This window comes from Mustela erminea, chromosome 5 (genome assembly GCF_009829155.1).
Source record: "Mustela erminea isolate mMusErm1 chromosome 5, mMusErm1.Pri, whole genome shotgun sequence".
Taxonomy (NCBI): domain Eukaryota; kingdom Metazoa; phylum Chordata; class Mammalia; order Carnivora; family Mustelidae; genus Mustela; species Mustela erminea.
Window position 1 is genome coordinate 134,347,247 of NC_045618.1, and position 14,813 is coordinate 134,362,059.

At 49.3% G+C, this 14,813-nt stretch overlaps 1 protein-coding gene across 8 annotated transcripts in view; it reads right to left on the minus strand.

The window, feature by feature from the left end:
- The window catches only part of RGS6 (regulator of G protein signaling 6), a 550,737-nt gene that overhangs the window by 20,964 nt on the left and 514,960 nt on the right, over positions 1-14,813 (minus strand). For 4 of the 8 annotated variants that reach the window (XM_032345052.1, XM_032345055.1, XM_032345053.1 and 1 more), the window contains exons 16-17: positions 4,195-4,284; positions 408-461 (exon numbers count right to left, since the gene is read on the minus strand). In XM_032345052.1, the coding sequence (XP_032200943.1) occupies positions 408-461; positions 4,195-4,284 (144 nt within the window). Of the gene's footprint in view, positions 1-121; positions 462-2,343; positions 2,353-4,194; positions 4,285-14,813 lie in introns of those variants that run through there. The other 4 variants (XM_032345054.1, XM_032345059.1, XM_032345058.1 and 1 more) reach the window with 3 other exon arrangements.

A 14,813-nucleotide genomic window follows, 5' to 3' on the forward strand; every position in this document is an offset into this window, starting at 1 on the left:
TGGATTTTTTTTTTTTTTTTTTTTTAGATGAGCTATGGTTCTGAGCCAATCTATTTCATGGTACAGTTCGATGGCCTTCTCCCTGGGCTGCCGCAGAAGATGCATACGCCTTGCAGCCCCAAGGGCAGCAGGATCCTTCCAATTCAAAGCCCTGAACAGAAGATCAAACGTGCGGCCTGAGGCTGGGCGGCGGTGTGCACCTTCTGCAGAGGGAGGTGCTCAGGGTCTGCACCCCCACCCCTAGAAGAGCAGCGGCAGACGCTCGCAAAAGAAAAAGGGTGTATCGAGTCGGGGAAAGCCTTGGACTCCCTCCCGCCCCGAAGGAAACGACAACCAACAACAAAAAAATTGAAGAAACAAAGAAAAACCAGAAGAAACGTTGAGGGAAGAAAACCAGCTGAACTTACCACACTGCGAGTGAACTTTTCTAAGGAAGTTCTACGACCTTGCTCACTTTCTGGCTTTAGGGGGGGAAAAAAAAAGGTAGGGAGAAAAATACAGAAAAAAAAAACTCTTCAGCTTACATGTGGTTTCCAAACAGCAGCAGCGGCAGCTAATGAACAAAACAACAGCAAAACGGGGGGGGGGAAACGGGAGAAGAGAAGCAGCCAGCGCCGTAGGTGAGAGGCAGCGGGAGAGACAGCAAACAGAAGCCTGCCGGAGATGGTGCTGCCTCATTAGGAAAGGGGGTGTTTGCTTCTAAGGGCACCGCTCGTGGTGCTGTGGGGCTCGGAGTCCAAGCCTCTGTGCCTTTGCACAAGACTCCGCCTGCTCCCTGCGTCCCACGGGCTGTGCTCCCGGGCTGGCGCCCCCTATTTGCCCCCATTTGCAGGCAGATGCCTGAGGGCCTCACATGGGGACCCAGAACAGACTACCCCTGAAGGCTGGGGATCCTGATGGGACGTCAGGACGTGGCTGTAGGCAAGGTGAGGTCACCAACGCCTCTGGAAGTCAGGCTTAGGACTCTGGGATTTTTTTCCCCTACCCAGACGCAGCCAGAAATTTCACTCACTTCAGGGACTTCCTACTGGTCCCCTGTTGAATTTCATTCTGTGTCCTTAGAGCAAGGAGGGTCTGCCCACGCCTACTCTGTTGACAAAATGTTTTGGGCCTCAGAAAAAGTGTTTTGAACAGAAAGTGCCCTCTTGGTGTGTAGACAGGTGACCCCTTCTGAGGTTTACGCGGGGCAGGTGACAGGAGGCTCAGGGACCTCTGTGGAGAACTCTTAGCTAAGGAGCCCCTGCTAGGGGCAAGAAGAGGCAAAGCCCTTGGCACCTCCTCCCAGGCCTAGTCACTCACTACCACACAGTACCACAGGAAGAGAGGAGGGTGTGGCACGTTCCTGGCCCTCTCCCGAAGTTTCCTGCTTTCCAAGAGGTTTGGGAGAGAATTACATGAATCATATCCCAAATACTGGCTAGTTGATCCTAGAGCTGTCCTAGAGCCCTGTTCTAGGCTCTTGAGCCTGAGACTGGGAAATCTGGAGAGTATAGTCACTCACATGGAAACACACACACACTCTCTCTCTCTCTCAGCAAAAATGGAAAGTGGAGTGCTGAAGGAGCAGCCAGGCGCCTGTGGGTCTGCAGGGTGCTGGAAGCAGGGGGTGGGGTGCGTGTGGGGGGCAAGGGCAGCCGCCTGACTGTGCGGTCAAGGTCAGAGGGCTTCTTTGGTGGTGGTCATGCCCCTATCCCCTCTGCTGGCTGCCAGGAGACAGGACGTCGCAGAAGGAAAACAACACAACACACACATACACACACGACACACCATGGCAGAGCCAGGCTGGTCCTTTTCCTCCCACAAGAAGCCAAAGGTTACCGTACCAAGTCTTGGCTCTGGGGACGGCAGGACTCAGCTTCCATCCTGTGCGCGGCACAGGCGGCACACACTCGGCTGGGGTCAGGCTGGTCCTGGGCCCTGCAGCTAGCACGATGTGCCTGTCATTCTTGTCCTCTGGCTACTGTGTTGCTGCTCACAGATGTGCACCATTGTCTGACTCATTCGGGTTCCTGCCTTGCGTATCCTGGAGGAGCCCTGGAAACCCAGCTCACCCGCTCCTGGAGAACCTGCTTTGCTAGAGCAGCTAACCTTATCTTTGACAATATTGGGAAACAGGATGACCTAGGGAGGAAGGCTTGGGAGGCTGTGGCTCCAGACTCCATCCATCACAAGATGGAAAGGCAATAAAGTGAGGTCGGATGAGATTCCCTCTTGCAGCTGGAGCGTGGGACCTCTCACGTACCTTTACGACCTGGACATTGATATCACACGGCAAGCCCATCTCTGACATCAGGGTACTTCTAGGCCTACCTGAAAATGCCGAGTTACAACTCCAGTCCATACCTGGAAACTCTCAGGGAGAAATGGAAGAAAAAGTAGGTTTTGTCACTGTTTTTGGAAACGATTAACCCCTGGATATTGCAAGGGCATTGGCATCTGCAAGAGCTTTTCTGCCAGAACATCCCTTCATTTGGGGGCTGGGACGATAACTCTAATCAGTTTCACATGTAACATTTCACAGGCAAGCTGTGGCGGGTCCCTTCCTCACGTGAGGGATCTCCTCTGAGAAGTTCTCCTCTTACTGGAGGACCTGTGGGCACAGGTGGATCGGTTCCACTTCCTGAGCTGGAGTGTGTTACCCCTTTGTGTTCAGACCTCTAAGAGGACTGCATGGACTCTGGCTTCTCCTGGGTATGTGGCTGGGCCCAGATGAGCCAGACGGCTAGAAACTCAGAATTTCTCCAAACTGGGATCAGTTCAGGGTCTTGAGACTGGAGAAACTGGAACATTCATTTTGGCCTTCCCCCATGAGATCTGGGCTGGAGATACCAGAAGTGTCCGTAGCTTTTCTTGAGAAAATGGGCATCTGGTGTCGCCTCTCCCTCCACCCTCCTGCAAGGCCAACAGCACGAGGCCAGGCTTCCCGTTTTCCACTGAAGAGTGACACTTGTTGGAAGGGGTGCAGGCAACCAATAAAGCTGGGTTTCTGACAGCTTGGGCATTCCAGAATTCTCTTTCCCTTCCTCAGACTATCAGGAATGTTCTCAGGGCTACCTAACGTCAGAAGAACGGGAAACAAAGGCTGTTCTAGACCCTGGAGTTCAATGGTACCAACCAGATACGCAGACAGGATCCCGGCACACGAGGGAGACAGACAGTACACAGAGAGGAGGACTGCGTGGCCGGGAGAGGCAGCCCGCCAGAGGGCGCATGGGTGGACAGCCGTAAGCTCAGGGACTGGGGTTGGCTGCCAGGGGAGCCCAGGGGATACCCATGGTCCTGAGTGGCGTGGCACGGAAGCTGTGGATTTGGGTGCAAGGAGAGCCACACGTAACCACACGTGGGCCTCGGAGCAGAGCTGCAAAGCGCAGAGGGTTTGCAGGCATACTGGAGTCCCCAACCATCTCTCCTGCCTCCCCTTTTCCAGACCCCAGGCCCCTCCCGGCTCTGCCTGCCTTCCTCCCAGAAACCCAGCAGAGCTCTTCCTGTTTCAGCTGCCCCTTGTCCCCTACATGCTGTGGGTCCCTGCCCCCTCCCGCCCCCCACCGTCCAGATGCCAAGGGCTACAGGGAACCATGACTTGATTCCAAGGAGAGGAGAATTACGAAGCTAGCGAGCAGTTATTTCGTCGTGGCTGAAAGAAAAGGCAAGCACTGTGGGGCATCGGCGAAGGGACAATTCCAGGAGTTACTTCTGGGGCCAGAGTGGTGTCTGGGGGGAGGACTTGAAATCTGTAAGGTTTCCTACTCAGTGAGGGGGTCGCCCCGATCCTTGCCTCATCCTCATCACTGAGCAGGTCAGATTTTACCTAAAGTCTGTGGTAAGGGGGTCGGACGTTGCAGTGAGGGGCTCTTTCCGGTTTCCTAAGGGATTTGCGGATGTCACCGCCAGTCCTGAAATCTTATGTTGAGCCACCGTGGCCTTGATATTTAGTCACCTGCTGTGGGCAGAATGCCCAAGGCCAAGGTAATGGGGCCATGGAGACAGGATGCTATACCCTGGACCTGGGGGGTGGGCTGAGGTGGTGACTATTCTACTTGTCTTCCCTTAGAGGGGGAGCGGATAGAGAGGGGAAAGAGGAAAAGAGAAAATAAATAAAACCCAAGGGATGATACTCTCTTTTGACGCCAGCAGCAAGCAGCAGGCAAGGGTTAACAGTGCTAAGAAAGGCAGGCCTGCCCTTCCCAAAGATACCTTCTTCTTGGCCAGCAGCAAGTCCTGGTAAGCGTTCGACCGGAGGAAGCGGGCATAGCTGTCACTCTTCATCAGCTTGTAGATGTGTTCCTGGGAAGGAAGGAGGAGGGAAAACACAAGAGAGAGCTGTCAACCACTGCTAAGGAAAGGGGACCATTTGGGTTCCTGTTTGAAGAAAGAGACCAACCGGGGTACGCTTGTGCGCATCTAGAAACACTTGTGGTATGTTTGTTTTGTTCTTTTCCCACCCAGAAACACCAAACAACACATATCTTCTCCCTTAGAATGATATCTCCTTGAGGATCAGGTCCCAAAGGCTTTGTAATTGGGCCTTGGTGCCACGTGGAGATGCAATATTGCTTAATGATTAAAACCACAAGCACAGCCGTGAGCAGGAACCAACTAGTGGTACACCCAGCCACTTGGATGAATCTCCAGGGATTTATGGAGGGAAAGAGCCAATTCCCAGAAGGTTACACACTGTATGATTCCATTTGTGTAACATTCTCAAAATGACAAATTACAGACACGGACAACAGATGAGTGGTAGCCAAGGGGTAAGGATGCGAGGGAATAGGGAAGGGTGTGGTTATAAAAGACAGTATGAAGGATTCTCGGGGTGACGGGGTTGTACAGAACCACACACACACACACACACACACACACACACACACACCAGTACAGGTAAAATTGGGAAACTGGATACACTTGGTGGACGCAGCAATGTCAACATCATGGTTGTGATATCATTCTACGGTTTGCAGATGTTACCATTATGGGAAACTGGTCACTGGTACATTTCTGTATTAGGTCTTGCAGCTGCATGTGAACTGAGAAGTATCTCAAATTAAAAAAAAAAAAAAAAAAAACCAGGGAGCCTGGGTGGCTCAGTGGGTTAAGCCTCTGCCTTCAGCTCAGGTCATGATCTCAGGGTCCTGGAATCGAGTTCTGTATCGGGCTCTCTGCTCAGCAGGGAGCCTGCTTCCTCCTCTTTCTCTCTCTCTGCCTGCCTCTCTGCCTACTTGTGATGTCTCTCTGTCAAATAAGTAGATAAAATCTTAAAACCCCAAAAAACCCAACTCCATAGGCAACGGTGCAATTAGGTCAGTTGTGCCTGTTAGAGCCACTCTCCGGTCCTGGAAGGGTGCCCTTGGCAACCATCTACGGGGCATGTGAGCAAATACGCCAGGCCTAAGGCTTACATCCAGGAGGGGCAGATGCTGTGGCGTGGTGCCCTCTCCTCGCTCGGGCTTCTAGAGGCATTTGCATTCTGGCCTTGTTGCTGAATTTCACCCTTGACTTCCAGCTAATTCCTATAGTCTGTGGGCCTTTCCTCACAGATCTGTCCTCACCAAGGGCAGGGTAAGCCAGGAGCCTTAAAAGAGGGCATTTGTTGATTGGAAAAACACTATTTATCAGTTGTGATGGAATAGATGTGGCTCAGCTGTCCAGGAAAACCTGGCTGTCCCAAGAGAGGACCTGTTAAGAGGAGTGGTGGGCTTTCCCTAGGGAGGATGGGCTTGCTGGCAGAGGCTGGCCTGGTAGAGGAAGCATCTTCTCTTACATACACACACCGTTCATCCCATGAATGTGGACGAGGGCTTCGGGGCTCGGGGCAATGAAGAGCCCGTCCGTGAGGAGATGGTGCTCAGCTGAGAGGAGGGATTGGTCATGAAGGGCCTTCTCCCTTGGGACTTGCCTTCCAGGGGAGGGTAGAGGAAGGGAAGTCTCCCCTCAGCAGGGGGGGGCGCATTTTAGAGATGCCTGGCCAGGAGCCAAGCAAAATTCATGGAGGCAAGCAAAATTCAACAGTGGCTTGGATCTGAACCGACTTTGATAATCCAGATGTGGTGCATTTCATAAACTCAGTGAGAACACGCTTCCCCTAGTGTTTTCCTGCAATTTTCAGACAGAAATCCAGCCCACTTTAGTGTAAGTTCCGTAAAGGTAGAAACAATATGTCTTATTCTCTTACATGTACAAAAGCACAGGATTCAGTGTTAGTGACATTGTTTCCAGGTTCATGGCTGGGCTGGCCTGAGTAACATTCTGTGAGTTGATAGGCACCATACTTGTGATTTCTGCTCGCCTCAGCTCCTGCCTTCTGCTTGGAAGGGGAGTGGGGCTCACACGCAGCTTGAAGGAATCCCATGTGTGAACATCTTGGATCATCTCTAATGGCCTCAGAGCCTAGGCTGAGGCGCTCTATGTGTGGTCTCTTTAAAGTGTTCTACCATTTAAATCATAGGTACAAATGTTAATGACTCACTGTCTCTTTCTTCTTGTCTCCGGCATTGCTTGTGTCTGGCTGACAGAGCCAGGTGGCTCCTGATTTCATTTGGAGAGACCTTCCATTCATACCTCTCCAAACCTTCTCCAAGGTAACAGGCTTCTGCTTCTCACCCCGGCTTCTCGGAGGAATCCAAATCCCAGGTCTAGCTCACACCCCCACCCCGCGCCGTACTGCCCCAAGAGAAGTAAGGAGATCCCTCCTAGTCCAGCACTTCCGGCTGTGGCAACAAACTTCGCCCCCGATCTAGCTAATTCCTCCAGCCTCAGTGTAGGACGGAAAAGCCTGGTCCATTAGAAGGATGAACTTGTCAGTGAAAAAAGAGCAGGATAAAGCACATGTCTAAACATTTCGTCACAGAAACAGTCAGCAAATATTTAATGAGCGTCTACTAGGGACGAGCACCCTGTCAAGCACTGAGGTGACAAAGTCCCTGCTGTCATAAAGCTTAGAGGCTATGAAGCACGATTGAAACATAAAGTCATAGACTACAACTCCCAGAGCAGTTTCAGGTCCCAGCCACTCGTGAATTTTGCGTGGCCCCTTGTGGTGGGCTCACTCCCGTCAGCAACTTCTGTAGACCTTGGGGCATATTGGAGCTAAGGGCTCCAAGGTAGCCATGTAAGCACAGGGTGTTGAGAATGGGTGTGTATGGGATGACCCACTCTGTCAGAGTAGGGTATGGCCTCTCCCCCTCCGGGCCTCCATTTCCCACAGTCCAGTGGTCCATGGCTGCCCCCTACTCTCCTCTGCTCCCCCAAGCCAAGAAATGGGGCCTTTGATAGACCCAGTTACAGAACTCTGTTCTTTCCTCCTTGCCAGCTTTGTCTAAGAAGCACAAAGACAGTGAACAGGGGGTGGGTGAACGGAGCGCCGAGGTTTTTCTGGGAATGAGAATTAAGATGGGACTCAGGGTCTTTGGCCAATTCCCAAATGCAATGAGTTGATCACTGGCAGGGACAGCAAGTGTACAAAGCTCTTGGCAGTGACCTCTACTGATTTATGGGAGGTTCTGGTTTGTTTCCCCTGCTCTGAAGACAACCAGTCTTAAGGGAAATGTACATCCAGAATCTGCAAAGAGCCACTGGCAAAACCAGGAAGCCTCACTGACAGAATTCCTCCGGGGCAAGAGAAAAAGTAGTTTGGTCTTCTCTTTTCTCCTTCTTCATTTCTATCCTCCCTTCCTCCCTCTCTCTCTCTCTTTCTCCTCCTCCTCATTCCTTCGCCCCCTCAAGAAGAGATAGCTGAGTTGACTATGAACAAGTAGAACGAGCAGGGTCCCCCTCTGTCTTCCTGACCCATGGGAGAGTGAGGGCGGTCCTCCACAGCCTGAGCAACGGGCTCTCTAGGGCCCTAAATCCTCCCGAACATCTTCGCCGCAGTTGTCAGTGTGGGGAGGGCATCACACCCCTGTGGGAGCTGACAGCCATAGCACAGGGATGTCACCCGGACGAGACACTCCACCTGCCTGTCCCTCTTTGGGCCCGGGCCTTGGATGGGAAGTTCTGCTCGCCTGGGATGCTAAGGTGAAAGCAACAACGGGAACCCGGAGGGTGCGCGATCCATGCGGGCGCTGGAAGAAGCAGAAGTGCAAGCTGTCTCACAACCACACCTGCTACAAATCAATGCTTTGCCATGATGGTCCTCATTTGGGAATCTCCTGTATTTTTAGGCAAAACACAGGGATCCTCACAAGCCCTGGGGAGGGTCATCAGACAAATACCTGGAGCCTTGGGCCCCAAGCAGACTGGAGCAGCTGACTTGCTTAAGAGCACCCTCATGGCCTCCTCTTTGCGGTGGGTCCCTAAGACAGCGACCATCTCATTTCCCAGCGTTCGCACATCCTCCTGGAGTGGGACACCACTCAGCTGGAGCATTGCGCAGCTGCCGAGAGCCCTTCTTGTGATTTTTGAGTGCACTGTTTTTCTTTTCGCAGAGACATGGGCCTCATCGCTACTCTCCACCAGACTTTGGGGACTGCTGGGTCCATCGTAATCCCTTGGAAAAAGGTGAGGCTGTAGGGGAGAAGGGGGTGTTGCTGAGCAGAGAGGTGGAAGCGAGCCTGGGCCGGGCGCCAAAGGCTTGGATTCAGGTCCTGACTCTTGCCCCTCTCCGGCCCTGCCTATCACACAATTCAATGAGGACTTTGAAGTGAGGGCACGATAGAAACTATATACATGTAATGTAGTAATAACAATCAGCCTTCATGCTGTGGCTGTCCTTGCTAGGGAGGGCGTGGGGGTGAGCCCAAAGATGGCAGGATCCCTGGGGCGGGAGGCAGGTCGAAGCAGAGCCATAATTTAGTTGCTGTTGTGTGCTCTGAATCAGTGCTTCAAGTTAAACAACCCCATTTTATAGATGAGGATTCTGAAACTCTGAAAGGTTAAGGGATTGGTCCACATACAGAGCTAGATTTGAACCCAGAACTGTGTGACCCTCCCTCCAAAGCTTGTACTCTTCCCTAGCATGTTGGTTTTCACCGTCCTTGAGCTGGAGTTTTGGGGGGAGTCAGTGTTGCGTGACTGGGACAAGAGGTTCTCAGTGTGTCCTTGGCAGAAACATTAGGGGTCTCTGCTTGAGTCCTGAACTGAGTCATCCTGGTGGTAGATGAGCTGCCTTTTGGGACCCATTTACTACCTCTGCCATCGGTGATGGGGATGCCTGGGTCACTCAGGGCAACAGGTACAGGCTTCTTACCTCACAGACCGTGTACAACTTGCCTCCCATGCCAGAAGGGAGGTCCTGACCTGGCAAAACTCTGGGGTCTGACTGGGCCCTTGGGAAGCCGTAAGCAGCAGGTCTGCATCAAAGCAAGTCACCCAGGAGATCCCTTTCAAGAGACTCTCAAATATCGTAAACCAGAGGTCTTTAGACCCTAGGCACGGTTAGCTGAGGGTTAGGGGAAATCAGCACTTGTTTCAACCTGGGTCCTGCAGGAGGACACAAGATGGGACTGCACAGTGTTGAGAACATGATGCGAAGCCTAAATCAGCACCTGCTGAGTAGACGTAGGCGAGGCAACAGAAGCGATGTCATGGCAGTGTGAACACCCACTTGTTGTCCTCATGGAGCAGCTTTGGATGACCTCCTAGGATCATGCGGATCTTAAATGAGAAGCCCCCATTTGGATTTCTTCATCCTTCCAAGCAGAGCTCAGGGACACTTGTTTCCATGTCATGCAGCATTCCAATCATAAGAGAGCGTAAGAATATGTCCTCATATGCCTTTACCCTGCAAAGCCTCTGTATCAACACGTTCAATGTAACTGACCAAAGGGTGCAGTCCCTTGAGGCTCTTCAATCCCTATTCTGTGCACAAGAGTAGCTTTCAAGACAGCTCTGTGTATTATCTTTTACCTACCCAAATGCCATGGGCATTAACTCAGACTGGTGTTTTCCTTTTCCTCTTCAAGGTCATGGGGTTTCGTGCAGGCATGCTATTCTCTGAAGTATCAACAAAGAAATTTTGGAATTTAGCTCTCTGGCGCCTTCTCTCTAGGAACTACTAGTCTGCGTGGTAATAAACAGAACCAGATCACAAACAACAGGTCTGTTCTTTTGGAGAATGCATCCCTCCCTCTGCTGTTCATCTCCCTAAAATAAAACCACCCACAGAATAAAATGAGTAACTCCTGGAGCTAGCAATGCTATGGCATTCTTTATTACACTATGGGAAGTCTACCAGGAAACGCCCTCCAATCGAGGATTAATATCAGGAAACTTGGGGGCAGTCTTGTGATAAAGACACACAATGCCAGCATGGCCACCACCAGAGCAAAGGTGACCAGCCTCCAGCAGGCTGTGAAGGCTTCTACTTCTGAGTAATCTGGGACAAACATAGATGTGTACTCCACATAAAAGCTTTGCCTTTTAAACAAAGCACATGTTTGATGCCTTGCGTTCCTTAATCAAGTTGCTTTTAAACATCTTAGTTGAGATAATAATAGAAATCCTTGACTAGAGGCTTCTTGTGTATTTAAAGGAGGTGGAGACTTGCTGGTATCTTTCTCATCTCTTTCATCACCCATCCCCACTTTGTTGAACTTTGATCATGCCATGCATGGACCATGGCCAAGTAGAGTTTCAGGAACTTAGATGGAGGTCTACTCCTGTGTATCTGTATATTCCCAGAGTCTAGAACACCTGGCTGTTAGTGGGTATTCCAAGTTTTGTTGAATTGGTATGTTGTAGAAATTTAATCTAACTGGCATTTATTGATCACCTACTATATGTGTTCCCCAAGGTTGCTTGGCAAGATTTTTCAAAGTGGAAAGCCAAGGGACAGATTGTCCTTCTATTTTCTAATGACAGGTGCAGCTGAGAGTGTTAATGATTCCAGACTGAGTTGTCAAAGAAATTTTTCAAAAAATCTGAACCACAGGCAGAGCATTACTTTAGTGTTGTGGGGACTTATGGACGGTAAAGAAGACCAGATTCTCATCAAAGAACTTTTAAGTCCAGAGGTGCTAAAAGGCCCAAAGGAGTCTCAATGGGGCATTTTAGCAGCTCAGGTAGGAAAGGAGCCAGGGCTTGGGGGGGAATGGGGGGTTGGGACTCAGACTGCTGGGAAGCCAACATAGGATCCTATAGGAACTGGAGCCAAAGCCTGGGTTGGTCTGCCTAGTTCAAGTGTCAGTCCATTTGATGGACATATTTCCAATCCAATCCAATCCCAATGAAGTGTTTTCTCAGGCCTGCTTTGTTTTGTTTGTGAAGAAGGGTATGCTCTTAGACAAGCTCTGCCTGATGGCCAAGAGTCACGGAGGCCTCCCACTTCCTTTGCAATTTCCCGCACTATAGAATGTCACAGCTCACAGGTCAAGGTCTCCCAACTGGAATGGGAGAACGGGCGTCCATGAAATGCATGGATGGGGAGGTGGCTGAATGACTGGATGGGCCCAGCGATACAATCCTGGCAACACCCGGGACTTTTCAAATTGAAGCCAGGCAGCCACTGTGCACCCAGCTGACTTCCATCTCCCTCCCGCAGACTGCAGAGGCTCTGGGAAGAGGGGACGGTCCTAAGAGGAAGCCTTAGGTTCTCAATAATTCCTGTGGTTTCATTCTCTCCTCCAAAAACCACCAGCAAAGCTTTAGATTACATGCTCTGAGATGCAGATCTCTCTTGCTCCAGCTCACCCTGCCCACCACCCTCTGATACCCTCTCTTAGCTCAAAGCCTTCCATGCCTTGTTACCATCTTCACAGTGAGAAAGTTTGAATTCCTCAGGATGACATGTGAGGCTCCTAGCATTTGGCTCCTACATACTTTTCCTGCATTTTTCTCCTAAGAAAACTCCTTAGAGGAGCAGACAATTGGGAGAATTGTTTTTTGGTCTAGCTTGGAATTATAAGACCTTGGGAATACTAGAGCCATTCACTTTTGTGAATTCACACACATAAATATGTAGCACTTTTTACTCAAAAAAACTGTCAGGCCATTAGCTCATCTGGTTTCTCAAAAACCCTTAGAGGGCTCTATGGAAGCCATCACCCTCATTTTCTAGATAAGAAAACCAAGGCATGAAAGGTCAAGGTCCTTGCCCGGGACCACATAACAAGTGAGTGGCAATGCAGGTCGTCCGATGCCCCATGGTTGAGAAATAGAGAATTTAATCCAGAGCATAAAGAACTGAGTCCTTAAAACAACAACAACAAAAAAATTCATGGCCCATTTTCTTTTTTTCTCCCCTTACAAAGCTAAATCTGTGAAATTGGAACAACACAGCAAACAGCTGAGGGCTATGGTCACAGCCCACAGACCTTTATGGAAGATTTGGTCTTGGCCCAAATTTTCAAAAAAGCCAAATGGATCAGCAAAACACAAGTTGCAAATGCGGGGTCCGTGCTGACGGGGTGTCTTGTGAAATATTTCCACAGGAAGCAAACACAGGCAATTAACTTTGTAACAATGCATGTGGTCAGATAAAAAACAAAATGCTGGGAGAGAGCTGCCACCGCACCCCAGTCCTCATTTCAAAGGAACCCATAAATCTAGCTGACCTTTCTGGCTCCTGACCCTAATAGTAGGGCACACAGTCACAGGTCTATGGCACTCTGAGCCCCCCAGTGGGGGCTTCTGAGAAACACTTATGACCATCTGAAGAAGCCACTCACACCTCCTGATCCCATAAAGGAGGATTTCCAAGGGTTTGGGAGTCGTTATTCCCACTTTGCAGATGGGCAGAATGAGGAAAGCAAACTTAAGGCTTAAACGTGCTGTCCTAGACAGAGCAGGTAGCAGAAGCAGTTTCAGAGCCTGCTTCCTGGCTGGACCCTTCTGTAGAGAAGGGAGGTTCCCCAGCTCTCAGCACAAAAACCCAGCCCTCAACAGCTAGCTATCCAGGGACAGTGTGATCTGAGGAGCTGACCCTTGGCCCAGGGTCAGGATCAGTGCAAGTCTAGACTGGTCTTGGGCTGCTAAGGAATTTAAGCAGTTTTCCTTACCTGGAAGCTTTGGAATCACACCTGTGTGTCTGGGGCGGGCGGCTGTGTGGACCAGAAAGGGAAAGTAGTGGGAGCATTGTGGCACCAGCTGACTTCTCAGTCCGTTCTGTGAACTCCAGTCCTTACTCGGACTGATTCGCTACCACACCAAGAAAGAGCCCCTCTGACCTTCACTCCCAAAGAAATGGAAGATTAACCCCTCCCAACCTGCTAACTTGTACCTTTCTGGGTTTCCTGAAGCATTTCAGTGATCTTTATGGTTTAGCACAAGGGTCTCAAGCGACAGGCCTCAAACTCACATCTGGCCCCTTATTTCTTTATGGGTTGTGAGCTAAGAATGGTTTTTACATTTTTAAATGGCTGAAAAAAATTAAAAAAGAATATTTCATGAAAAAGTATATGAAATTGAGCTTTCAGTAACTATAAATAAAGATTTTTTTTTTGGAACACAGCCATATCCCCTCCTTTATGCTGTTTATATTGTAATGTTGTTACAGTGTAGCTGTTTTTATATCACAAAAGTGAGTAGTGGTGACACAGACCATATGACCCACAAAGCCTAAAATTTATACTGTCTTGCCCTTTACAGAAAAAGTTTAGTTTTTAAAAATTGAACCCTGGCTTGGTGTAAAAGGCAGGCTACAGAATCATCCTATTTGCATGATCACCCTGTACACATAAATTGAGGAGGAAAATACACTAAAATGGGCATTGTCTCTGGGTGCTAACATTACATGAAATTATTTGAATTTTTTCACCAAACATGTTAAACATAAAGGTATGAAAATATTAATCACATTAGGAAAATACAATAGTAAGCATTTATTCTATTTTAGTATAGGCCCAATCATTTTAGTTGTTGATGTGCTTCATTTCACCTGGTCCCCTTTCCATCCCCATGTGTGGGGACCCTGGTACCTTTGTTACACAAATGAGGAAAGGAAGACCCAGGGAATTCAAGTAACTTGTCCAAGGTTACACTGCTAGTTAGAAACACATTGTATGTGGGCCTTCTTTTCACTACATATGTATCGTGCACCCCAATGTTCATAGCAGCAATGTCCACGATAGCCATATTGTGGGAGGAGCTGAGATGCCCTTCCACAGATGAATGGATAAAGAAGATGTGGTCCATATATACAATGGAGTATTACGCAGCCATCAGAAAGGATGAATACCCAACATTTGCATCAACATGGATGGAACTGGAGGAGATTATGCTAAGTGAAATAAGTCAAGCAGAGAAAGATAATTATCAGATGGTTTCACTTATTTGTGGAACATAAGGAATAGCATAGAGGACATTAAGAGAAGGAAGGGAAAAATGAAGGGATGGGGAAATCAGAGGGGGAGATGAACCATGAGAGACCATGGACTCCAGTTAACAATCCAAGGGTTTTAGAGGGGAGAGGGATGGGGGGATTGGTTAGTCTGATGATGGGTATTAAGGAGGGCACACATTGCATGGAGCACTGGTTGTTATACACAAACAATGAATAATAGAACACTACCTCAAAAACTAATGATGTGGGGCACCTGGGTGGCTCAGTCAGTTAAGAGTCTGCCTTGGGCTCAGGACATGATCCCAGGATCTTGGGATCAAGCCCTGCATTGGACTCTTTGCTCAGTGGGTAGTCTGCTTCTCCCTCTCCCTCTGCCACTCCTCCTTCTTGTGCTCTCTCTTGCTCTCGCTCAAATAAATAAATAAAATCTTTTTTAAAAAAACAAAATAAAACAGAAAAATCCCCAAAACACCAATGATGTACCATATGGTGACTGACATAACATAATAATAATAAAAAAAGAAGCACATTGTATGTTTACAGTGGAAACACACTTAAGAACAAAAGGGAACAGGTTGAAACAAGTTTGCTTAGAAAGTGT